This window comes from Tetrao urogallus, assembly GCF_951394365.1.
Source record: "Tetrao urogallus genome assembly, chromosome: 5".
NCBI classification, from domain to species: Eukaryota; Metazoa; Chordata; class Aves; order Galliformes; family Phasianidae; genus Tetrao; species Tetrao urogallus.
The window spans coordinates 59,343,680-59,370,331 of NC_136818.1; the positions used below are offsets into that span (position 1 = coordinate 59,343,680).

The 26,652-nt window shown below is 38.1% G+C and overlaps 1 protein-coding gene across 1 annotated transcript in view; it reads right to left on the reverse strand.

The window, feature by feature from the left end:
• Positions 1-4,539: 4,539 nt before the first annotated feature.
• Positions 4,540-26,652, reverse strand: part of CACUL1 (CDK2 associated cullin domain 1) — a gene marked incomplete at both ends in the record, with an annotated part of 37,364 nt that continues 15,251 nt past the window's right edge. The window contains 6 exons of the mRNA XM_079535652.1: positions 4,540-4,580; positions 5,252-5,295; positions 7,359-7,497; positions 8,799-8,888; positions 18,392-18,494; positions 23,033-23,128. Coding sequence (XP_079391778.1) covers positions 4,540-4,580; positions 5,252-5,295; positions 7,359-7,497; positions 8,799-8,888; positions 18,392-18,494; positions 23,033-23,128 — 513 coding nt within the window. The remainder of the gene's footprint in view (positions 4,581-5,251; positions 5,296-7,358; positions 7,498-8,798; positions 8,889-18,391; positions 18,495-23,032; positions 23,129-26,652) is intronic.

Sequence of the window (26,652 nt, forward strand, 5' to 3'; positions counted from 1 at the left end):
ATTTATGTACCAATAAAGATTAGAAGATTAGGTTCTCCGAACAACTTCCGTTAACAGGCACTGGAGCATAAAAATATTTTGTTGGGACCATATCACACCAACTGATGACATAAGTAATGTCCTATTGGACAAAACTTCCTCTGCTACAGTTACTGGGAAATTTACTCCAGTACACATCTTCCCTGGTTGTCACTTTATCTGAAGCTTGTAAGCCAAAAATAAATAAAAAATAAAAATCATTTACCTAAACCCAGAATTCAAGTGCTGCAGTGCTACAAGCGCAGTACCCTCAGTGCTACTGTCTTATACCATTACCTTGGAGACCAACAGGCAAATACCCATAGCTTTGCCATGAAAAAAATAACTTTTTCTACCAGAAACACCTCAAGAAAAAGCTTCTGAAGGCTTTAGTAGGATTACCTACTAATTCTCCTCTTAGCTAGAGATAAAATTTTAAATATAACCTTCATTTCCTTTCACAAAAGTCATAATAGCTATAGATTGAGAATCTACCTTCAAATCCCATGTCTGAGAGCAGGATCCAAGTACTATTTCAGCTCTGCGACCATTACCCTGAGAGCCTCCTCCAGTGCCCAGCCGCCTTCTGATGAGGCACATTTTACTATACCCAACTAATATCACAGTAAGTATTCCCACATTACCACCCTGTAATGCCATAACTTGATGGAAAGCACAGCAATGATAGCAGGGTAGCAAAGTCCTAGGCTGCAGCAAGTAAGGACAAGCCCAAACACAGCAGCTGTAGACAAAGAAACAGGGGGAAAAAAAAAAAAATTTGCTTACCCTTAGAAGGCCTCAAGCATGCAAGGATCTCCAGCAAGATCTCCTCACCTCCATTGCCAACCCTTAAATGAGGCTGGGAAGGGGTGGATCCTGGCTCCATCCGTTCTGGTCACTCAGCTGCACTGCATGCCCCTGAGCCCCCCTGGGTTGGCCCTGCCTTTCCACCAGGTGTTCAATCACTGCTTCAAGCCACTACTTAGCATTTTTGCTACACACACCATCCCAGCAGAACAGATAAGGAAGTTTACAACCCAAGCAGAGACCATTCCTCACTAGCAGTACTTCCTGGTTGCAGTCAGAAACTGTACCAGTCCTAAAGATACTCAAACCAACATATTGCGAGCTCTACTGCATGACACCTGGTGCATTTCAAGATGTCAAAACACCTTTGGTTTTCTCTCAGCAGGAGCTGGGGTTATGACAAGAGTAGAGATTTAAGTAGGTGGGTGTTTCTTTTACTATTCCATAGTTCTATAAAACAGTCCTTCCGCCAGGGCTGCCACAGTACACATGAAAGATATTTGTCTGTCACTCAGAGCATGATCTTTGTGTTACTGGCTATTCTGTTTTTAAACCTGAGGTCAAAAGACTATTGCTTGAAACCATTCATTTTACAAATACTTCCTCAATAACTGCTGAAAGACATCAAGGAAATACAACTATAGAAGAGACCAGCGCTTATCTACGTGGATTCCCTTTTATAATTTGTATCAAAGTCCATCTTAAATATATATTGGCAATCCCCTGCCATCACAATCATCATGAACTTCGATATTTCAACTTTCAAAATCAAGAACTGAAATTCATCTAAAAATATTTTAATGTAGCAAGTTTGGCTATAGAACCAGTGCAACATAGAGAGGACACCCATTGCATAACCAACTTTACTGCTTAATCTTAACAGAGTAAGCTACAGATGCAACGGATTTACCACAAGTTATTTGGTTAAATTAAATACTGCAGTTAGGATCATGCTGTTCATAGTTGCTGTGGCTTTACAGTACCAATGCTCAAGGTGGCCGAGTTAGTTTTACTGTAAAATGCAAGTTTACAGAGAAACAATTTAGTATAGTATGCTGTACTCCGTTTCATGCTCAGTCACAATGACAAAGTCTTAGACAAACACGATTTCAGCATTATGTTAATAATGCCAAAACACACAATTTTTAATGCCAAATTTACAACGTAATACAGTGATTAACAAACATATCTCCTGTATGTTGGCCGAGTGAGAATGCTGCACAGGACTGAGAAGCATCCAAGCACTGCTTGTAGTGCATATGAAGTGAACCACGCTGACAGGAATGCTTTCTGTTCTGAAGGAACTGCCGTGCTACAAGTTTGTGCCCCAAGCATAATGTGACATAAAATGTTAAAACTCTTGCCTCAAACGAAGCAAAAGCACTATGTTATTTACAAACCTAAACCAGTAAAAACATTTGAAGAACAGAAAAAGTTGTAATCAGACGACAAAGATGATAGAGCTCGCTTACTGTACGTACTATGTGAATGAGAATGAAGTTGTAAACAGACTTTAACCAGGTCAGGTTAACACATCTACTCTGAATTTGAGTGTTGTCGTTTCAGCAGAGTGATTTTTAAAGCTAAGGACACTACCAGAGGTTTTATTTTTGTTTAAAGCCAAAACTGATACAAATCAGGAAGCTGACGAATCTTTTTTTATTCCCTCCTAGCACTCATTAATTTCTCCACCACGTACCAGCAACAAATATACCTGATTCTGTTTAATGTTGCTTCAACTTAAGTGGCTGGTTTTTTTTTAAGTGGCAACTTAAGAAAGTTGGAACAAATGCTACAAGCATTTGAAAATCCCTCTTCAGCTTGGTTTGCTTTTCCACTGTTAGCTACGAGGTCTGACTGCTGGCATTGCTCTCTCTGGAAAGCAAAACACTAATGCACTCATTTTTAATTTTAAAACTTCCTCATAATTAAATTTTCTTTGCATGCATGCAAAGCCATACATAGGTGTAATCAGACTGTCAATCATGGTGTCAATCACAGTGTCCTTTTCCTCCTCCACTTTCTCCCCCCCTCCAAACTAAAGGTATTGCCAAAATGGTTGATGTGAAACTGATAACATTAAACTCACATTAAGTCTGGCTACAAAGCATAAAGAAAAAGTTTATCCCTGCCGCACATATTATTATTAAATCTTTTTCTTGCTTTTCAGAATGAATACATGCAAGCATACAGGGGTTTCTGTCTTGTTTTTTTTAAAAACAGGAATAAGAGTTGTGCAAGACATAACTAAAAACTGTTTCATTTCAGAAAGATTTTATATTACCAACTCATTTACCTTTATAACTAAAAGTGATAAAAATAAATCCATAGTAATTAAAAAAAAACTTAGTCAAACTGCTCTTTCAAGTATGTTTTTCCCCTCAAAGGAATTACATCAGCCATGTATGGATAAAATCTCACGTCACAATCATTAGGATTCAGACCATAGGTCCTGACCTCCTAGAATTGGGCTCAGCTGGACATCCTACTGAGCCCACACAGGACTGGAAGCAGGTACACATGCATGCGTTACACCACTTCTGAACTCCCTGATTCTGACTACATCCACCATCACACCCCCATCACATCCCTGCACCAGGAGAAATGGCACAGGAAACACACAGTGATCTTGGAAAGGTGGTATTCACTGATCGACCAGGTGCAAATCTGGTTTGTGCTGACGGAGATGTAGTTTACAGACCTACTACAGTGGAGAATTTCTCCATGATCCACTCTAAAAAATTTAGCCGTGGCAACTAATGTTTCCACATGACACAGCCTAAAATACATCATGGTATTTCCTTCAGTCTGGAATTCACATCTCAAACAACTGCAATTACAGAGGCCAATGAAGAGTTAGAGAGGGGTTCTACAAGAGTTGGTCCCAGCACTGAACACTAATACATACAAAAAATGAAAAGGGACAAACTTCTGAGTCATGATTAGTGATGGTAACACGTTCAACTTTTCTTCCTTCCTCTTTAAATTCACCTCCTACTGATGCAAGAGAAAAGTGCAACTTTGCAGCATGTTTGTTCACATCAAGTTTTTCCTCGAGAACACATTTTGCAGTAACAAAATATGGTCTATAAAGTTGCAAAGTGCACAAGCTGAAGGCACAGAGTACAAACATACAGGAAAGCAGAGTTCAAAATAAGAAAAAAACCTGGAATTTAAGACTCCCTGACAGAAGATACATTTATATGGGACCAACTCTTAAAAGGTGACGATTTTTATACTAACAAACAAATACTGCAAAATAATGAAAATTTATTCCTATTATTTAATCAAAAGCTCCAGAAAATACCTTGAAGTTTAAAAACTAATTCACTGACATGTTAACTAGTTTTAAGAACGTCCTTAATATTAAGAAAAGAGTGCAAAAAAGGTTCTTCCATTCTAATGTTTTTGGAAGCTGCTGATTTTGGCTGCCCATTCCCACTTCGAAAGGATTATTTTTCAAGGTGCGTTCCTCACAATAATCGTAGAGCATGAACTTGTTGAGAGACTAGACCAAGGAGATACGTCTTTCAAAGTCATCCCAATTGTAGCAGCAACTGACATTATATGAAGAAGAGAGTCCAAAGTTCTTCTTCAAGGCATAGTTCATGTCAGAGCTCAAGTATCATCAGTTGCCAAAGAAGGCTCCGGATATCACTTGCGCTCCTCCAGTGTCTGTTGTGGCTAGGAATAGAAGCTGATCCAGTATATTCACTATCTGTACCCCCTGGAGCTTGCACAAGCTGATGAGCCATCTGAAATCATAAAAATAAAGTTCAAGATATTCTCACATTAAGGTTCCACATTAGGTTCTTTGCCCTCCTTCCCCAACCACCCTAAAAACAGCACTGCCTGCAAAACATTAACAGTGTAACCTGAAGATGATACACTAGATAAACACTCATGTATTTCAGTTTGTAATAAGCATTCATAATCATAGAATCATAATAGAACTGTATAACATTTTACAGTCAGAAAGGAAGCAAACATGCTCTGCTGAAAGGACATGAAGAATCTTAGTGGAGAGAATGCAATAAAACAGGCTGAAATTAACAGCAGCACCAGAAATAGATACTATTACCAAATTCCAGGGCTATTTAATGATAAGCAATCAGGACCCCATACTTAAATCCTAATCTAGAATATATGGGACTAAATTATCTCCTGGCAAAATATTTACAAGATTGTTGGGCAATACAGTCAACTCTCACTGAAGCCAAATAAAGCCACGACTATCACCTCTTAACCTGCCTATAGAGCCTACTTACTAGTCTACTGTAAAAGGAAACAAGATTTGTTATAAAGTACAAACAGCATAGTTCAGAAGGTACAGAAATACACACAGGTAAATATCCCCTACTCTTATTTGTTGGGAGGAACTATACCCAGCTCAGTAATGTCATCAGAGTTGAAGATTCATACTTACTGTAAGATAACTCTTCTCCAGCTCTTTTCCGTGACTGGTCACCTCTAGAAAAGAGGAGCAAGAGACATATGTTCATTTGCCAAAATGAAAACAATAACAAAATACCTCAGCACAATCAACTTCTTATAGACTTATAGAAACTAACTATAAAAACACAGGAGTTACACAAAATGACTTCAGGATTTTCAGATTACTAAAATAAGTATTAGCTAATTTTATTAACTTAATCAGTAAAAAATAGTTCAATTTCACAGTATTTTTTAACAAAATGTAGATAAATATCATGGTGCATATGAGCACTTTCCTCGAGTCACATATAAAGTCGCTTTCTTTAGTTCTAGAAGGTTTGGTTGAGAAATTTTAAAACTTTGAGAAATCTCCACCTATCAACCTAAGGCACTAAGGCAGGCCTGGAAACCCAACAAACAGACTTTATGTCAGTCCAAGCTGACAGCACTCCCTCTCCAAGGAGAATATTGCAACAACTGCAGAGTTCAACAAATGCAGATTGACATCATTCCTCCTTGAAAACTCAAAGCAATATTAGTACCCATGTAGGGAAAAAAACGAGAAAAAAGAAAACCCCACAATCTCCCTGTAAGCCTCCTTTTGTTCTTATGCACACAAGCTCTTCAAAGCTGAAAAATCTTGCTGCTTTCCCAAGCTTTCCGTGATGATAGCCTTGCTGTTGAATCTGTGGGGGTTGGACTCAACCTCTGGAGGTCCCTTCCAACCCCTACAATTCTGTGATTCTGTGAATAGAGACTGCAACATGTTTTCATCACAGTAGTTATAACTCCACACTTAAGTGCTGGAAACTGGTTGAAATTGGGAGTTCTAATAATACAAAGTGTTCTTCCTCTAAAACCAGTCCTAGGGTGATAGACTTGCTGAGTATACCTTGATTAAAGTCGTTCACAAGAGAAATGCCACTGAGTGATTGGTTTGTGTTCCCACTTTTTGCAGCAACAGCACGTAATGGTGCTGATCAACTGACAATTCCAACTGCAGCCTGGCAGGTCATTAACACTGCTCAAGACTCTTTGCTGTGCTGCATTCCCCAGTTTTTTGATTTAATTAGAGGAGAGCAAAGAACTCAGAATAGAACAGACTTGACATGCTCCTTCATTACAAAAAAAACAACCCTTAAATACATATATACACATACAGCTATATATAGGAATGTAACCAGCATATTACATCTTGAAATGCGTTTCATGGCAAAACGCATATCAAACATCAATGCAAAATGTTATGAAGCAAATATATCAACTGCACTTCAGTTTTATCTCTTAATGATTATAGACTCTATGCCCCATTCATTCTTAGTAGAACACACCAAACACCCTGAAAATACAACACCACAAAGAATACTTTGCAAAACACTTTCAGACTTAATGCTGTCAGTTACACCACTACAAAGTTGTATTTTGCACTTATTTATTAAATTGAAAGCAAGCTATGCCAGAAGAGCAATTGCACCAAAGCACGGGCTAGTGCAATTTTGTAAACTCACAAGACAAATCATTGCCCCTTATGTGGCCAATATCCTTTCTGACCTCCACCAAACCAGTTTGATAGAAAGCATAAAGCAGCTGGCACAGCTCAGACTGAACAAGAAGAAAAAATTTCCACTGTTTCATCTACTGTTTCACCCCTCCACCTCAGCTCAAGGCTCAAAAGGGAAATTCTCATTTAAAATAAATACCTTAGCTGTATAAATAGCTCTGGAAGCGGAATAAGGAGAAGTCATTAAATGACATTTTCAGGAACACCATGGAAAAAAACGCCAGCTAAGAGAAAATAAATGACCAACATAAAAGCCTGAAAAAGAACATGATTGTGCACTGGAAGTACAATCAAAGGACAAGGGGACACGAGCAACAGCTAGTCTATTTCAAGAAAATGCTTTAAGATTTCCAATCTTCTGGCTATGGCTCCCATCTGCAGGGTTGGTAGCCCTCAAAACACGTGCAAGTTTAGGCTGTATTTTAGGTACTGAGTTTTGAAGGTTCTTTATTAACTCTTAAATTAATCCTTCAGTAGTTTTACTTGTATTCATCTTTACTGTCCATCACAATTACTACAGAAGACTAGTAATCATTACCTAGTAAACCCATTCTGCATAAGTTCTCTTTGAAGTTTCTGGTCTTGAGCAGCATACTCCTGAAGCTCAGATTCTACAGCAGGGGGCAGAATGTTCGGGATGAATTTAGAAAATAAAGCAGGTGCCATCTGTACCCATTCTGTAAGAAGGAAAACAACAACAAAATATATGGATGAGATCATTTGTGAAATTCTACTCTTTAGAAGTTACCAGCAGATCTGCTATGGACTTCTGCCATGTCTGAAATAACTTCTAGTACTTTGAATTTAAAAAACCCAAAACCTTAGAATAAACATTCACATGCTTGCAAGTAGATGGTAGGATTTTTTTGTGTGTCAACCGTATGATCAAAACAAGATTCAGTTCTTGTTGCATCTCTCAAAGACTACAGCATCTTTTACCCAGCTCTTCCTACCAGCTGTGCAGAGGAAATTTCACAAGTTGTAGGTACGGCCATACAGATGTAAGACAACTATTCAAAATCTGATGAGGCCCATGATACTGCCCAAACTAGCCTGAGAAGTTAACAGGCAAGACAGAAACCAACTGAAATGGATAGTAAGGAAATCACAAGCTCAACATCTATCATATTAAGTGCAATACAGCAGAACCACATGGGACTGCTTTAAAAATAAGTCACTTTTACACTTACTTATATACTCCTCTGTGGTACTGAGCAGTTTACTGAAATTATGCTCTTCATTTTTAAAATGTTACAATAATCCCGTTGTCATAAAGGTAAATCTTGGTTACTGAAAGTGATTTATCCATGCATTTTGTAAATGGAGGGTCCACTATGTTTCTGGTCTGTATAAATACTGAACACTACACTACAGAATTAGGGGCTTTTCTGTAAGATATTCCTATCCACACTCCTATACAGATATAGTTATTGTTGCATAAGATGACTGTGATGGAGTCGGGAACTAATTTAAGGTCCTGCATAAAGCAATACCATTCAAATAATGGCTTCAGAGAAGAAACTGTCATTCTTTTTACATCAAAGATCTGACCTTTTGAAAAGCTGCTGTCAGTAACTCATAATTTCAATGCATCACCTTCAAAACCTCTGTGATAATCAAATAAAAAAAAAACTTCTTTATTGTTACAGAATGCAAGAAAAAGATCTTCCTACAGCCTTCAGAGCATAGTGTTTGTTGCTGTGTTATTTGGGTTAACAAAAAACAAAACAAAAAAAAAACACCCACAAAACTTTGGTACCCAGGTGGTTACCACTTCACTTTGTGCAGGACACAGAGATGGGCAGCAAGAACCACTGGGTCCTTGGACTCCTTACACAGTGTAACTAAGCATTATGACTGACAGAACACAACACACGTGCATGGTAAAAAACACAGAAGACAGCTAGCAGCAACATATGTATTTAGTGAAATATATCAGATCAACAGTATTGAGAGACTAAAGCATTTCTCTTTTTACCTGGTCTTAGTGTATACAGGCCTTTCACAATATTTGCCATGGTTGATGGAGTTATTTGAAAGGGTGTTGACTGAGCTTCCAAAAGTAAAGCTGAAATAAAATGAAGAGAAGTATAATTACCCATCTTCCTAATTTAAAAAGCAGGGTTTTACTCACATACTTTAGTCTGAAAGAAATACAGCAACTGCGTCCTTTTTGTTATCAGATGTCCTCAAAGGAAACAGCCACCTATTTGAACTTAGTTCTTATTAAAACTTCATTTTTCCTGTAGAAGCATTCAGCTCAAATCATGTAAGATGAAAACGTGAAAACTTACTTTTCACCCCTTTTCAGAGAGGCAGTGGGAGCTGTGAGGTAAAAACAAGCAAGCAACGGCTTGAAGTACTCTGATGCACAAGTAAACAATTATTAGAAGTACTCTCACCAGTGTGGTAAACACCTGCAGAGTCACCAATCCTCCCTTTGTATTATTTAGCATCTTGCTCATCAAACTGAAGCTGGATTGAAAGTGAATGAATGAAACAGTGCAGAGAAAAACTGTACAGATTGAGTCATTTGTTCTTTTAAAAAAAAAAATAAATAAACACATTTCTATTTCATTCTTGATACCTATGCCCTGCAGTAAACATTGCAATAACTGCACCTTTTTCTAAGAGAAATAACTGTCAGTAGCAGATATGCATTGCTTATGCAATGCTAGCCAGACTTCAGCCTGCACTGTGCTTTCTTCGAGGTTTGTACTTACATCTGAATTATAAAAACCACGCAAAAAAAAAGATCACTATGGTTTAAACCAGCTGCTGTCTCTGTTTTTACACCTCTATGAAGTAACTGAATAGTACACAAACCCTTGCAGAGGAGAAACGACTGTTACAGCTCTACCTAAAGGGCATGTCTCCTGCACCTACACACTACAGTCACTGGTTTTCAAACATCTTTGCTTCTTCAGTTCCAACTTCTGTACCTATCACTATAGTACTTATCATAAGAAGAAAAACCTGCAGTATTATATTCTGCTCATTCTGTAAGTGTAAGTGGCTCACTAAAGGGACAGATTACTGAAGCTTTTTTCCTAACCTCTCATTCCAAGTAATCAAACCGTTATAGTTGTGTAAAATAAATTCATCTATCTTAAAAGTGCTTGCTCCTTTCAGCTGAAGGCTTGAGGTGGTGACAGCACGTGATTTGTTTTATAATGCCATATTTACAGCCCATTTCCTACTCTTTAGTCTCCTGACAGCGAAGAAAGGTTGTTATATTAAAAAGGGGCTAATGCTCTATAAGGAATATCTGTAGATAGATAGTCATGGAAAATCCATGCAGTGTGTATGGGCAGCTTGTGCAGTGTAACCTGCAGGAGGCCATTGCCTCTTGTCCTGCCCTGGGCACCACTGACAAGAGTCTGGCTCCTTTATTGCACCCTCTCAGACAGAGGGGTAAAGCCATGACCCAGGCCACGCTATTTCCAAAACCTGGATACCAATATCTTAAGGAGAACAACCCAACTGTAAGAACAGATATTTCCAGAGTGATTTCCATAAGAATGCATAAAACTCCAAATGCTTCCAGATAGGCTGAAAATCTCAATGCAGGTTTACAGACAAGAATTTAAGTACATCAACAATGGGGCTCTTTGCACAGAAACTCACCTTGCAATGGAACCTAATCACTTCTTATTCAAAACTTTCACTCCTGTATTACATCCTGAGAAAACTACTTAAACCTAACAGAAACAGCTGTGCCAGTCACACCAAAAAAGCTATGCTGTTATTTTACAATACTGACCTTAGAAAAAAATCTCCAGATATGAAGACTTTCACTCCTGCTTTTTGGAGCAGTTAAAGAGAATCCGAAACACCTGAGCTGCATGGGCTCCTTCAACCCTTGGCACTGGCACAGCTGCCCAGAGAAGTGGGATTCTCCATCCCTGGAGGTGCTCAAGGCCAGGTTGGATGGGGCCCTGGGCAGCTGATCTGGTGGGACGGAACCAGCTCACAGCACCAGGTTGGAGCTCAATGGTCTTTAAGGTCCCTTCCAACCTAAACCAACCTGTGATTCTATGACCCAGTGCCAGGAGGTGGCATGCACACAGAGCAGGGTGAGGCAAAGCCTTGGGTGAGTGACAGCAGTAATGACTCCATGATACCATCTGACCACCTCCGCAGCACCTTTGAACTAATACTGCATCTTACAGACTAAGTAACCAACATGTAAAGAAGTTAATTAACCTGCAAACAGTCTTGAAAATGACTCGAAGCAGAATCAAAAGAAGTGGAGTGTGGGTTCCCATGATGAAATGCTTTGAGTACAGGGAGAGATATGAGATGCTTTGGAACACCGCTAACCTGAGGGAAGCCAATACCCATAAGGGCCTTGGGATTTTTGTCACTGATCCCACAGCCCTTCATGTACTCTGCAGTGACCAAGTTTCTCCACCACTCATAGCAGTGCTCACACAGCCCGTTCCTTAACAAAGGTTCAAGTTACTTTGTAATTACAAGGGGCACCTGGGGCAAGACCAAGGACCCAAGGATTAAATGAGTAGTAGATGATACATTGCAAGTTCATACTTAACTGTATGCAGTTCAAGATTTACTTACAAAAAGCTAAGTTAACCACTCAGAAAAAAACCTCTATGTCCTTCAACGTTACTTCAAAATACTAATTTTGCTTGGCAGATGTAATTTTTCTAGTAAAACAGTGCGGCTTTGTATGTTAGCTCATAAGATCTTTAGAACTTCCACTAATAAGATATTCTAATGAATCATGCTCAAGTCTGGCTTAGGTAGACGTGTTCGAAGTTGTAATTACTCAACAGTGCTCTAAAAATTATAAATTCTCAACAGGAACAGAACTGAGTGCTTAACTAAGCTACAAAATAAGTATATTAATGAGGTTCTTACTCCATCATGCAAAGTATACTATTTAGTACTTAAATTTAGTAATGTATACAATATTCACAGTACACTGCAGAGTAGAAACAGATATTCCCAGAGTTAGAGCCCTCCCACTGCTCTAAGTGAGAAATCAGTGAGAAATACAGAGACGCAGAGCAACAGAAAGGAGTTACTGCCAATGCAGTTTAAACAAAGCTTACTAGCAGAGGCTTACCTGGCACTTTTGCCCTTTCAAAATCTCATCAGTTCTCACACAGTCAACTCAACAGTATAACAAATTACTTCTCTCAGCTGAATCCAAGTGGATCCATCTGATCCCAAACACCCTTCTTCTCCTTCACAATGTCACATTCACCTTGGTTTCAAATCTCAGTCCTTACTCTCAAACCCAGTCCATGCAAAGCATCCCACCAAACAGAACAGGAACGGAAATGCTATGAACAGAGTCCACAAAATGTGGGTTGTTAGATTGTTTTGTTATTGGTTGATTGGATTTTTGGTTTTGTTTCACAAGCCTGCTGCCTATTTTGCTATTAAATTAACTAATGAAGCTTGAGCATGTATTACTTGTTCATTACTTTAACCCATGTATAATTGAATACAACAGCTCACTTGGAAGGGACCACAAAGATAAGAGTCCAACTCTCAGACCCCCTCAGGGGTAACCAAATACTACAACCTGCTATTAAGGGCATTGTCACGTGCCCTTATAATAATATTAGAGCATTATCATCTCTTCAGTATTAATATATTTGTACACATTAATCGCTGATTTAGGTCTTTAAAAGCCTCCAGCATGAAAGCAACCTTCCTTCTGGCTTAACCCTCATGATACTGCCTTTGTATTTCCTGAAATTAAATCAAAATAGTTTTTGGTCATTTAAATTCTTCAGAAGCCTGAAATAAGCTAAAACTAAGTTAGAGAAAAACATGAAGAAGTTGGATCTATTACTAAGCATTTGCCACTAGGCATTCTAATGAGACCACAGATTACTTTAAAGTACTCACGGTATAGCCCAAAAGCTTTATTGAATATCTAATAAAAATGCTACAATCTAAAGCTTTCAAGTCTTAATCACATGGAAAATATTCAGTGCTGTTAAAAAGTAAGTATGAAAAACAAAGCTGTAAATGGAAAAATATGGACTTTGAGAATTCAGGAACTGGGGAAGAGGTTTTTTTGTTTACAGTTTTATGAAGGTTTATCAAATGGGAACATTTTTGTTATTCCCTTACAGTGAGCCAGGTTAAACAACAGTCATTACTTGGGAATAACATTTCTGATTAGAAAATTTCCTCGCTTTGTGGTGCTGCAACATGAAACAAGAAAAATAAGGAACAGCTGCAACTTTCCAAAGGAACTTTGTTTTTTAATTAAAAGTTTACTTCAGTGACAAAATTTGTGAGTAGTTTAAGTGTTGTTTAGAGAATGAGTGCACAGTACCTGCTAACAGCACTGCTACCAGTATGGTTACTCTACAGTTACTGAGCCCTGCCAAATCACGACAACCATTTCAACACTGCTGTTACCACTCTTAAACTGGTGGGTGTTCCTCTTGATTAGTCCATCAGGTCTGTGGAGCACAAAGAATACTGGTAGCTGACCAAACTATTCTGTATTGCCCTTGAGAGTGCAGAAGTACCCTCTGAGGTATAAGAACAGACTGACATAAATGTGTCAGCTCAATGTCTTAAAGAAGGAATGGCTGATTATCCTGCAATAGCAATGCCCCAGCATTAGAAAAGAACATAACTGTAATTGGTGGCCATTAGCAATCGCCTGTGTCTTCCAATATTTGGGAAGAAGAGCATGAGATTTTTAATGAAGAACTCAAAAATAGGTTGCCTCTGAATAAAAAAAATACTGTTTTATAGTTTAGAATAGAAATTTGAAATTGAGGTGATAGGATGATACTGCTTGCCTACATATCTTAGCCTAGAAATTAAACACTGCAAACCAAATCACAGTTCTGTGACTTCCAGCAAAGAACTTGCCAACACATCTTGAGAAGGACCTTAAGTTTCATACAACAGAAACACTGCAACTCCCATAAAATGTACTATCAACTATTGTTAGGTTCAAACACACTGGAAAGGGTCAGTGTTTTCTCTTCGTACTGTGTTACCTTGCTTTACTTTTAAGACCCTTAGAAAGGAATCTTCTCATCCCATTTAACCTATTGAGACACCCACTCTGAGTCTTCAGACACAGCAACTCTCACCACAAGAGACTTATTCTCCCCTTTTTTTTTTTTTTTGAAGTTTCCTTTTAATAAATCTACCATTTATTTTTCCATATCAAAAAAAAAAAAAAAAAAAACAAGAAAATTGTATGAAGATGGTGAAGTTGTGCAGATTCTCTTTTGCTATAGATTTTTGCACACAAAGGAAAAGGAAAGCAGTGTCACGGGGCAGAGCAGCATGCAGTGTTCCAGAAGGAAAGCGTCTCAGCGACGGAGCTGCACCTTTTTCTTATTGCCCCATACTGCTTCTGCCATTATAGCTGTTGCTGTGTCTCTCTGAAAGAAAAATACAGTGATTTCAAATGCTTAAGGGCTCATTCTACATTAATGGTTTTGTTCAGATTAGAAACATACTTTCGAAGCAAACTCGCTGATCATCCCATTTACTGCACTTTGCTCCATGTGACAGAGGTGCCCTGGAGCATGGCAATTCAATTCTTTTGGTGTAAACTTAAACCAGTTGTGTTCAAACCCTCAAATAACACTGCATCCACGGGAAAAGACATAACCAAGTGTGAAGTAAAACTCCAAAACACACATAAACGTGAACCAACACCAGGTTTTCAACAGCAGAATATTGGCTGTTTACACTCTAGATCATCACCTGATGATGCAGATGTAGCTTAAACAGTGAAAGACTTCTTCAGAGTAAGTCCACACAGCATATAAAAAGGCTGTGGGCAATGCTTTCTGGAAAAGAAAAAAAAAAACAAACCAGAAAAGTAGAGTGCTTCTCTCCTCCCAGGGGATTCTCTCTGCTGTCTGAGAGTCAAGATGATGATTAGCTGCTTCTCTTAAGCAGGTTGAGATCAATGTTAGAATAGAGAAAAAATAAACACCAGCCTAAGGAGGGAAGAAGTCAACCTGCATCTTCTTATCCAACTACCAAAGAGTGAAGCATGGGGAGTAAAGGAAAAACCAACACACCAGCCCATGTTATGTGTCACAGCTGTACTGTCAGGCTACAAACCTGGCTCCAAGTCTTTCTCTCAACCTTTTGCACTACCGTTCTTCTGGAGTATTCACAAAGGAAAGCCTGATTTGGAATGCTGTTGCTAAAGTTATGCCATAGCAGTAAGCAGCCAGAGATGAGGGTCCCTTGCTTCATTGCCATTATGGTGTTTCTGGAAGTCAATAAGAATCAGTTGCTAGCAACGTAGGTACATGCCAGCACACCTTTCCTGCTAAACCACAGCCTACACAACACACACATCTCTGCAAGGCAAACACAGACACAGATAAATGCAGCAGAGAACAACAGCCATAACTTCATTCATTTTCTGTCATTTTCTATTACATCTGTACCTGCTGCAACCAAAAAGCAGACTTCATAAGCACATCACCAGAAGCTGGTAGCAGCCCTCTTCAGATTTCAGGTCAGCTTTCCCAGTATCTTGCAGAAACCACCCACACAGGAAATACCTTTCCTGCCACTTTAAAGGAAGAATCTTTTGTAACATAAATTACCTCTCTCTTGAAGTACATCTCCACAACAAAAAAAGAGATGAAACAGCAAAATCCCTTCACCTTCACTGAATCCAAGTGACAGATCTTTCTAAAGCTACTTTCTTCTCTCTGACTTGTTTAAGCTACTATTTCTTTTCCTCTCAACACTGAGAAGCTGGGACCTTGTCAACTTCCACAGCAGGATTCCAGCCCAAATCTCCCTTTGTTTAGCTTCTGTAAGGAGAACAGGGGTAATTAAAAGCAACTGATCTATCCACCAAGCAGAAACAACAGTACACGGCAAATGGAACAAACAAAAAGCTATTATAGAGCAACCTTGCTTTTGGTACCAAGCTCACAAAACTCTTACAAGGAAATAACACAGCAATTAGTTAAAACCACCCTCCCCCCACTGATTTTTACCTATTCGTAGTAGTAAAATTGGGGAGCATGAGGAGCTGTTAGCCACTTCCACAGCTGAAGACGTTTAAAGACCTCAGTAATGACCTTTGGTTTTTTTTTTTTTTTTTTGTTTTTTTTTTTTTTAAAGACACAATTCAGAGTGTTTCCAGGACACTGCAATTACAGCCCAAGAAAGCCACCAGAGGTGACAATGACTGCAGGAACCCAGAATGAATAAAGGCAACATTCTTCGACTGACAAGTAGGGATCCTCTGCATTATTTACTTCTGAGGCTTCTTGTAAATAAGATGCTGTATCTCTGTTACGTTCACTTAAGTAGTTCTGCACATGACAACTTCTCCTAAGCCATTTTATAAAGCACCCTTATCAGCAAGAGCCAGCTTTAGGCCTCATAAGGAAAAATCACCAGGTTATTTTCACATAGTTTGTATGCATCACTTTAATTTGAAAAGCACTGACTTGATAAACTGCCAGTGTAAATATACTTCACAAAAACACAACCATGTTTTTATGTAATTTACATAAATTGTAAATTAGCTCAGAACTGCTATGAAGCCCAAGCTTTGCAGGCAAGATCTTGTCCACTTACGCTGCATTTTTTTCTGCAAATAAAGAATTCTCACCTAATAAGAGGTATTTTATTTTCTGCAACTAAGCTCTCAGGCACACTCTCCATTCTATCAGAAGCCCCTTCTGCATCCTCCTGCTTCCAACCACAACACGACGACGAGGAGCCCCTCGCAGCCTGAGCAGTATCAAACACTGAGAAACAGATGTATGTTACACTCACTTCCTGACACTTCTTTTTCTCTTTTTTAATTTGAAATAGAGAAGGAACTTGTAGATGGAACTGCAGTTTCCCTACAGTTGCCTCCCAAACATAGCCTTGGATAGAAGAGCCAGCTGCCAGGCTCTGATGGAATAAGAAGGCACTACAAACAGAAATGCCTGCCCATGAAAAACATAGCAACAAATTCAAGAGCAGGTGTTACTATATTCCTTGAGTCTAAATCACAAGCTGATTCAACAAATGTTTTGGTTCTTCTTTCTTGGAGGACGCACTTCTTCATGCTGAGCACAACCAGAACTCAATTTTTTCAGTACAGACCACAAATCATAGAATTTGATTTATGTATGCCTGCTCAAAATGTTGTTTTCTTCCTTCATAACACACCAACACTTCCCTATTGAACCAAATCTGTATAAAACTTTAGAATAAACAGTATCATACATTGAAAGTGATGTTTTAAAGTCACAAAGCCCAAATATACATCCTATTTTCAGACCTGTCATATTTCTGATCATTCAGGAAATATCAATCTTTCTGGTATGAAAATCAGCAATCTACAACAGTTGAGAAAATATAACACTAGAATTTCCTCTGTACCTCAACAGTATTACACATACTGTGCATATTCAGTTATTTCTTCAAAATTTGTTCATAAGTTTGGAATTTTATTTTGCATACTTTATCTGAATTTAAAGATCCCACTTCTCAAGGTTTAACCAGTCAGATCAGTTAAGAGTTTATGCAAGTCTTAGGAGTAAAACAGTAATGAAATGACTTGCTTTGCTAAGCTGAAAGTAGACTGAAATGAAATCCAAGAAAGGTGCTCATAAACAACACTCTCCATATAGAGCAGCAAGACAGGTGGCAGATGATTTCTCAATGTTTTCCTTCCATTTCAATTCTGTAACTACCACAGAGCAAGGGAAGAGTACTTTTTTTTCCCCCCTTTCATTGCAATGCATTATCTGTGGCTTCTATTTAATTCTCCTACATCAATTCACAGAAAACTACACAGCAAGAAATTTGACATTACTTACATTCTGAAGATTTCATTCAAAGCATGACCTTTACTTTCTCATTGGAAAAAAAAAAAAAAATCACATTCATATTTTCATTGCCTGAAACACGCACACACTTAAATCTAACAGCAGTTGAATTTTCCATGATCTTCTTGGAGGAATCATCATACCACACTTCAGTAAATGCCTTTGGCCCAAAATACAACGTTAGGTGATGGATGGACCTTCCTCACTGACCTCACATTTCCTAACTGATCTGATGCCTAAAAGCTTTACATCACAGACTTTTCCAGACGGCAAGAAAATGATGAAATTAAACTGATGATCTCCCACTATTCTGGTGTACCTCAAACCCTTCAGTCAAAGGAGACAGGCATTACTAACCAGGAGAAGTCAGAAAGAAAACCCAACCCTTGCCACTCATCATCTGGATGCAGCATACACACACCAATTGCTTCAAGGTAAATACCAGACCAATCATTACTTCATACACAAAAACATTTTAAAATAACTGTTGACTTGTATCCCTTGATGTGGTATATAAGAAATCACAAATTTTGTAACAAAAACTTAATTTTAATACACTTGTTTTTCATTTATGGTTGAAAATTAACACAGAAGAAACAACAGTCCTTCCTATGCCTTCAAATGAAATTTGTATTTGAGCCTTCTTAACCATTTGCCATTTTCTGTTTGCTGTGGATTTCTGCAATATCTGAAAGCAATGCAGTTTTCCAGACTCCCATTATGAGAAAAAGCCACTAAGGGTACTTACGCATTAGGTTGTAAATGTGCTTTTCTGCAACATGTTCCGTAAACAGCTTTATAAGGTCATCTTTTAAGTCTCTGTTAAGCTTGGTTTCTATGTAAAATTTATTCTGGAAAATAAGACAGAAATATTAGCGGTTGGATTTCATAGGAATATAGCAATAGGAAATAAAAACCTTTTTAATCCTGAATAAAATAGTTTATATTTTTAAAACTGTAGAATATTTAACCCACAAAATGCTTCCTTGGTGCCCACTTTTATATTAAATAGAACAGTCCTGTACAACAAAAAGACGTGTATTTAAAATTGAGTCTGCATGTGGTACTACAGCATTAATAAAGTCAAATATCTACAGATGCTTGGTTTTAAAATGCATCTACAGATACATCTACGTATTGATCCAGATGAGAATCTGTAGAAAAAAAAAAAAAAAAAAAAAGTGTTTTAGAACATCATAAACACCATAAATAGTAAAATAAGGCTGGATATCACATTTAAAATACCTAATTGTGATTAAGCCATTAAAATAGGTATATTATAGCAATAAATTACCAGTAGAGCTATTCACTCCTGAGGTTCATTGATAATCTCAGAAGACAGATATTCAAAATTAATGTACTGTGAAATTAAGTGATATATACAAACCTGTATTAAACTAAATTACATTAAAAATTTTAGGATTCAATTATCTTGACCCACTCAGCATTAATAAATTTGTCTCCTCAGCCCTCAGAAAAAATTCTACTCATGATTTCCCTGAGGGACTTTAAACCCAATGTACCGCTTGGCGTTACTCCCCAGTTCCAAAACTGCAATTAATAGCAAGATACCCTGACTGTATTTTATGCGTGGGCATTAAACACCCAAAAGTATAGCTGTTCCATGAAAAAATCTCCTATCACTTCAATACTAACTTGGAAATAGGCCAACTGAACTCATCTGGACAACCTGCATAGTATTATGCAGCCACGCTACTAGAAAATCAACTTAATCTTAAGGTACACAGTAGAACACTTACACGATAGTGCTTTTTTCCACCGATGGTTAACTGTCGTTAACAGCAACAGAAATTCACAGTAACAGAAGCAGCTCTACTACTAGGAAGTACCAACCTACACACTGTACTTCAGCCTTCTATCAGCTTGATTTCTTAAGGCTCCTCTACAACACACAGTGACCTCAACCAACACAGGACAATGTCAAGCTAACCACATTCTCCTAAGAGCCGACAGAGGAGATACTACCTTCTTTATTTTCACAGCCTCAAAGCTGTCTTACATTAAATGCAGCTGACAAAGACATGCAAAAAAAGTGATGCTATTTTCTTATGCAACACTTGAAAAACCTAGAGCAAGTACTTCATTTCCAGCCCAGAGAGCTGAAAGGAGATAGCAGAATAAGTGTCTCATTCTTGTTAGTGGAAAACCAGGAACACCTTTCACATAAGATGACACTACTTCGGCTCTATCGGTATTTATTGAAAAGTGATTTAACTTCAAGATTTAGCAGACAGATAAATAAATAGTAAAAGATACCAGCACCTGAGAAACTCAGATACAATGCAAGCATTTCTTCTAGAAACCATCCTGACTAACATTAGAAGACACAATTCTGTTAAAATCATTAAAAGGAGAGCAAAACACTCTTCAGAAAGAAAAAACCAACAGTACATAGGTGTTTATTACCTCATTCATGTATGTATACAAACATCTCTTCATGTATACACACACAAGACGCCCCCAGCTAATAAGCAAGTGCAAAGCCACCCAGTAAGAACAATGTTTTAGAGACAATGATAAATAAGGTTCTAATCTCAACTAATTCAAATCCACAGGGTTCACAAGAATTAGGCCCACCTCATACCACAAAATAATATATTTTTATCTACATAACTATAATTAGCCAGCAAGAACTTATCTTCTAAGCACTGATTTTAATTTTTCTTTGAATACATATCTTTATTCATTCATGTGTGCAGTGTACTGTCACATGGAAGGGCTGCAAGCATCTAGAATAATTTCATTTAGACTTATTGATCATACAGACTACAATTATTTGCTTGGTATTATCCTTGGACATAAAGACCTTTGTGCTAAGCTGACTTCTAGCTTCATTTGCTTCATCTGCATTTCTGTACCAGAATTTCTGAAGGAGATTAAACCCACTGAATTTATAGTCAGAACAGTGATTTAGTTAGTTCTCCGTGCTTTCCTGAAAAGTTCAACGTAGCAACGGATGTAGCAACATCATTAGAAGAAGAAAACCACTAATGTTCCTAGCAAAGAAAGAATGAACAATTCCCCAGTTGCAAAGTCAGCCCTCTTAATTGTCACCCAAGGGCTTGGTCACCACATAAAAGCACGCTAAGAAAACTGCCGTCCTGTGTTTCCACCATTCACACAAGAATATGGTTTGGTACAGACCAGCAAAGAGAAGTACTGCTGTACATTTCAAATACCCAGCACTGAGCCCTAAGGCTAATTACATCTCTTGTGGCCAACAAAAGACAAAAACACATTCCAGTTGTATTAAAAACCTTTATATTTTCCTTAGCTTCCTAGATTTTTAAACACGTAAATGCATGTCTGAAATTTTCCTAAGCATTAATATAACCATCCCTTCAGAACAAAGCTTATTAGTGCAAATCAGCAACTTCAGAAACTCCTGATTAAAACAATTACATCGCTATCAAAAAAGTAAAGCAGTGGCATTGTGAACAAAAAGGCAGAATCCAACAACTTAGTCCACTTCCATTAAATGCTCCTTGGAAGTACCTATTAAACCAACTGCAAAGCTGTAATTTATACTGGAGAATAACTAGGCTTTCAGCTCCTGCAATTGTTTTGTAATCTTATTTTCTTGTCTAAATAAAGGAAACTGCTGCTGCATAACAGAAAACGCAATGAGATGCAATAATGTAAGACTGCAGAAGAGGCTGTACATATAAATACTTCCCAATATACACAAATAAACTAAGAAGAGAATGTTTTCCATCCTGACTTTTCTAGCAGCGTCTTCCAAATCATGTGCAACTGATTAAGATATCAGGGAACAAGTTTGAGTCTTAACTTGATATTATCCTTCAAAACAACTATATAACTGATACAACAGCACTGCATTTGGCAGATGGAGGAACAAGCACAGAAGTTGCTCTCAGGTCTATTCTCATTTGCAGGAACAGAGTTTTACTGCCCGAACAAATCTCTACTCTTGCTTCAAAGATATTGCTCCTTTAAAATATCAACTGTGGACTTACATTTTTTTTTTAAAACATTCTATATTACAATTACTATGCAAGTACTCATTTTAGAGATTTATTATTCTTTAATGATTTTGTCTATGTTCACGTATCAGTTAGACTCAAACTGTACAAATTCAGGTGTACAAAGAAGGATGTGGAAATCTATCCAATTATAACTAGCCTATCTATATAGGCATGATAAAGACAGTCTGTGTCTACCATGAACATAATTGGATGCTACAGGTACTGCAGTTTTAATTTTGAAGATTTTGACCTCTGATTGAAGAGCCTCTGAGACAGATCTAAGCATTCAATAAAGTACAAACCTGAGCAGCTTATCTCCATTTGTAAGCAGATTGTGATATTAAATCATGACAAGAACTGAGAGAAAAACAAAAGTTATCACCATGAACACATTCCTTGGCTTACACGTGGTGCTGTAGAAACAGGATTTCATTTTGTATGAACTAGGTGAAGAGTAGATCAGAAGAAACCCAGTTATCTACATGGTGAAACTATGCCGAAGGACTATAGCAAACTACTCTGTTTCAGGTACACCCACTACAATGTAGGTCTTTGTTTCCCAAACGTTGGGATGCTACCAACGAAAATAACTTCTGAGGAGTTTGAAGCAATGTTACGAAATCTAAAGCAATTTGTTTTTTAATGCATTTCTTTGCTAAAAATTTTATTTCTAAGCAAATCAATGTAAGGATAATTTCTGGGAGGAAGGCAAGCTTTAATTATTCTTTACCATTAAAAAAAGCAATAAGAAACTTGGCATTTTGACTAAAGTTATGCATATTACAGACTTTTTCAGAGATACAGAAGACATCATAAAGTACACGATCTGCACAACAGTTACAGTCAATGCCTCCTGAACCTCTGCAAGCATGCCTGACAGAACTATGAAAGTTTGCCCATGCCCAGTCAGCAGTCAGAATTGCTTTACCAACCAATACAAACATTTGAAAGAGACATTTCTTTCAGGCACAAGATGTCCATCTTGTCTTAATTTGTGCAATTTAAAAGCAATAAAATCATCCTTATAACCTGCCCAAACTACCAAGCCAATACATGACAAGTCAATAGACCATATCAAAAAAAATATAAATAATGGCCTATTTGGTAAGGCTGCTTTCAAGTCAAAATAAAAGTAATTCCTCCTATTTCCAATAATACAATACTAGGGCAGAAAATCAATTCCAGAAGTCTGCATTAAGCAGCATAGCTTCCCTTCTTCTTCCCACACATCTTTATCAGAACTGCTATACAGGTAGAAAAACAAGGCCTGAATGGTAAAAGCTACAAGAAAAATTGTTAGAGTGCATTTTACTCCTTTCAACTTTTAGTCACAATCTTGTGCATGGACATAAATTATTTGAACACAGTTTTCTAAAACTTACCATATATATGAAAAGAGGCACAATGCTCTGCAATGCTCCCATATATTGTCCAAGAGCTACGTTAAATCTTTCAATATAGAGATCTGGAGGGCTGGCCTGCAAGAAACCATAAAAGTCAGGTTGTAATTTGAACAAGAGAAAGATCTGGAACAGCATGGGCTATGCTTTCACAGCAAACTCAAAAACTACACGGCATGTGATCCACTAAAAGCAAGCCACACATCTTTCCAGAGTTTCTACTATCACTCCCTGCGGCAAGAAGGATTTTCACCACTAAGTGATTTTGCTTAGGACTGTGTGTGAGAACAGATGCATTCAGTAAGAAATACCTCATGCCTGTGGCAAAATAATATTTAGCATATGCAAATAAAAACACTTATTAAAGAGTAGATATTCTTTTTGAAAATGCTCTCTATCAAGTCTACAATCCACAACCAGATTTCACAGCATTGCAGTGTGTGCACTGATCCTGCTGCCCTGAGACAACAAAGTGATGCTGAGCAGCTGCCTGGCTCCTCAGTGGGCACGGAGCATATCCTCCAGCTTCTGAGAGCACTGTCCTTCCCAGAAAGCATTTTTCGTTTCAGCTGAGTCACACAGAGCAAAGCTAATATTTAGGGTGTTGAGTCAGAAGGACTGAAGTAATATCTTCAGAGAGCTTTGCATCTGAAACCTACACAAAAATCTACTGCATGACCTTGTAGCCCCAAGCAAAGCTGCCATACAAAAACTTGAAGTGCCATCTCCCTGACAGGCCTTGCAGCACCACTGTGACAGCTGGTGTTTTCTGTGTGAAATACCATCTTTCCCAAAGGAAAAACATGGAAGCTCACTGCAGAACAGGCTTTTTTAGCTAAGTTAAATTGTGAGAGAAAGCAAGAAAATAGGAAGTACTAAGCACTGCTTGCTTTACAGATACTTGAGATTCAAGGAGCCACATCAGAGCACTTAGGAGTGCACTAAGCCAAGGATGGATATATCTGCAGAGCTGGGACAAAGCATTCCTCCACTCATCTGCACTACATCCTGACCATGCAAACCCAGTGCCCCCACCACTGGCCACCTCTTGCTCTCCTCCTGTGCTCCCTTCACTAGAGCAGGGCTGGCTGCCTGAGCTTCTGCTGCCACACGCCAATGGATAAAGTGATGCTCGCTTACAAGCAGCACAGCTTCTTTTCTCTTGCATCATCTTCCTCTCCTACTGCTCTATTCAAAAGAGTGTAAAAAGGCAGCAGCAACAAAAAGCCTGCAAGAAAACACGCTCTAATATCTTACACAAAGCATCTGCGATGTGAGAAATGCTCAAAACTGACTACACCACAACTACCTTATCACAACTTACAGCTCTTATCTTTAAGCAGCAGATTTTTCAACATTTGCACAAACATTCAGCAGAGGCCTACAAAGAACAGTTAGAATTCACATTGGTGTTTTGCTCTATTAAGTGGTCTCCATTTACAAAACCTTTTTTCTTTATGCTGGCTTCCTTAGCTCCCCTTCTTAATATGTTTAATGAACACATTAGTAATTTTCACAGATAACTCTAATACAGAACACACATTTCAGGAAGGAAAGTAAACCTACCAGAGAAATAAAGAGTGTTATTCTACACATTCATTGCCAAAGGTTATGATCAAAATGAGGAATAACGATATAGAAGTTATTAACCTTATTGCACATTCCGTTCTCAGGGATAGCCAAACAAATTTTAGTGCAAAATGCCAACAATGTATAGAAGTGTCGACAAACCCCAGGGACTCCTTTTCATGTATGTGCATACGTGTGTGTGTATATATATATATACACACACACACACGTGTGTGTGTATGTATATGAAGATATCTAATTTATGGCAAATAACATGCAATGAAATCTGTATTTCTAAGCGAAACGTATTCCTGCTTCAGTCCTTTTTAACCTCAACTTTAAATATGGTTAAGACTCCCTGGTTCATAAAGACTTGGTAGGCAACTTCTAAGATTAAAGAAAAAGGAAAATTGTACTTCAAAGAGCATGTCAAACAGCAGGCAACAACAGCCTCACGCAGGCTAATGCTTTTCTCACACTGACAGTCCACACTTTCCACTTGAAACAAAATACAGAAAGCATCTGGACAGTTTGCCAGTCCTGTTTACAGGGGCCATCAAGTTTGATACCTTTTTGCTGCACTGAAGAACACCGTTTGCTCACCACGCAAAGCCTGTGTCATACAGAGAGCAATGTTAAGAAGGAATCACAAATGCACACCCAGCTGCCTTCCAAGAACAACCTCAAGTCTTCAATCAGAAAATACCAGGAAGTTGTTGGCTACCACTGCCCTACAACCAAGCAGAAAATGAGAGCTCTAGGTCCAAACAAAAGAGGGTGAGAGAAGCCCTAAGAGCTACAAGGGAAGCAATCACTAGGCAAGCATTCAGCTTTGTTCTTAACCTCTAGAAAGCAAAATCATGACATTAACATCTCATTACCACTGAGTCTTATTCTCCTGGTAGCATTTCAGAGCTGGAGATGCAAACAGAAGAGCATCAACAACCTCATCCCGCTTGTTTCAAAAGAAAAAACAAGAGCTCAACAACCAAACTCTCCTGAATTATTGCTTGATTTGTAAACTTAAAGAAAACAACTCACAAGCACAGACCAAAGAACTCAAAAACAGTATTTTCACAGGTCATCTATTTTCACAGTCACTGCAACCTGTGTGGGGAAAATAAAACCAGCTCTATGTCTTCTGCTTACTGTGTTGTTGCACAGCTGCTCAAAACAGCCATACTGATAGCAATAATTTGTCTGAGCACAGGAACTTTCTCCATGTTCTCTTAGTATGACAATAACTGGATTGGGATTAGCTTCATATAAACACGAATTTTATTTATATTTAAAAAAAAGCACTGCACTATGTCAACCAAACAACCTTTTGTGAACAAACAGAGGTTCTAAGATTGTTCTATTAAATGGCCAGCATTTAAAAAAAAAAAAAATCTATGCAGTCTGCTGTGATTTTATAAGAAAATAAAGAAACTGCTTGAACTGGGATTTTTTATTCTTGGTCTTAGTCCAGAAACAGTAACACATCCATTCAGCTTTTAATTACACAGGGAGAAAAATGATAAGAATATTTATTCCTCACAACCCTCTAGAAAATACTAAGTCTTTAAAAACCATTCCTATCATACCTGAGGGATGTATTAAAGCATCTACCGATATAAAGAAAGAAAAATGTACTGCCAGCCTAAGGATTTCCCAAAAGAGGAACCTGATTCCTCCACTCCTCATTCTGAAACCCATCAATCTGACAACTCATTTCCCCTTTCAGTTGGCTCCATATGGAAAAACAGCTCAAATCCTCTCCTACAAAAGGTCTCATCTACCATTCACAGTTAAGTACAATTTCCAGCAGCAACCACTTAACGTGACTGCCCACAGGAGAAAGCGAGGTCAGATTTATCAAACTGTGATCAAGTTGTACTCAAAAACAAGTTGAAGATGTTAAATGAGGTCAGATTTCTCAAACGACGGAGATGCATTCATTTAACATCTTCAACTTGTTTTTGAAGACTTTCCTAGCATAAAATACTGTGGCTGTTTTTAAAGACTGATGCTAAGGACATCGTTAAATCTCC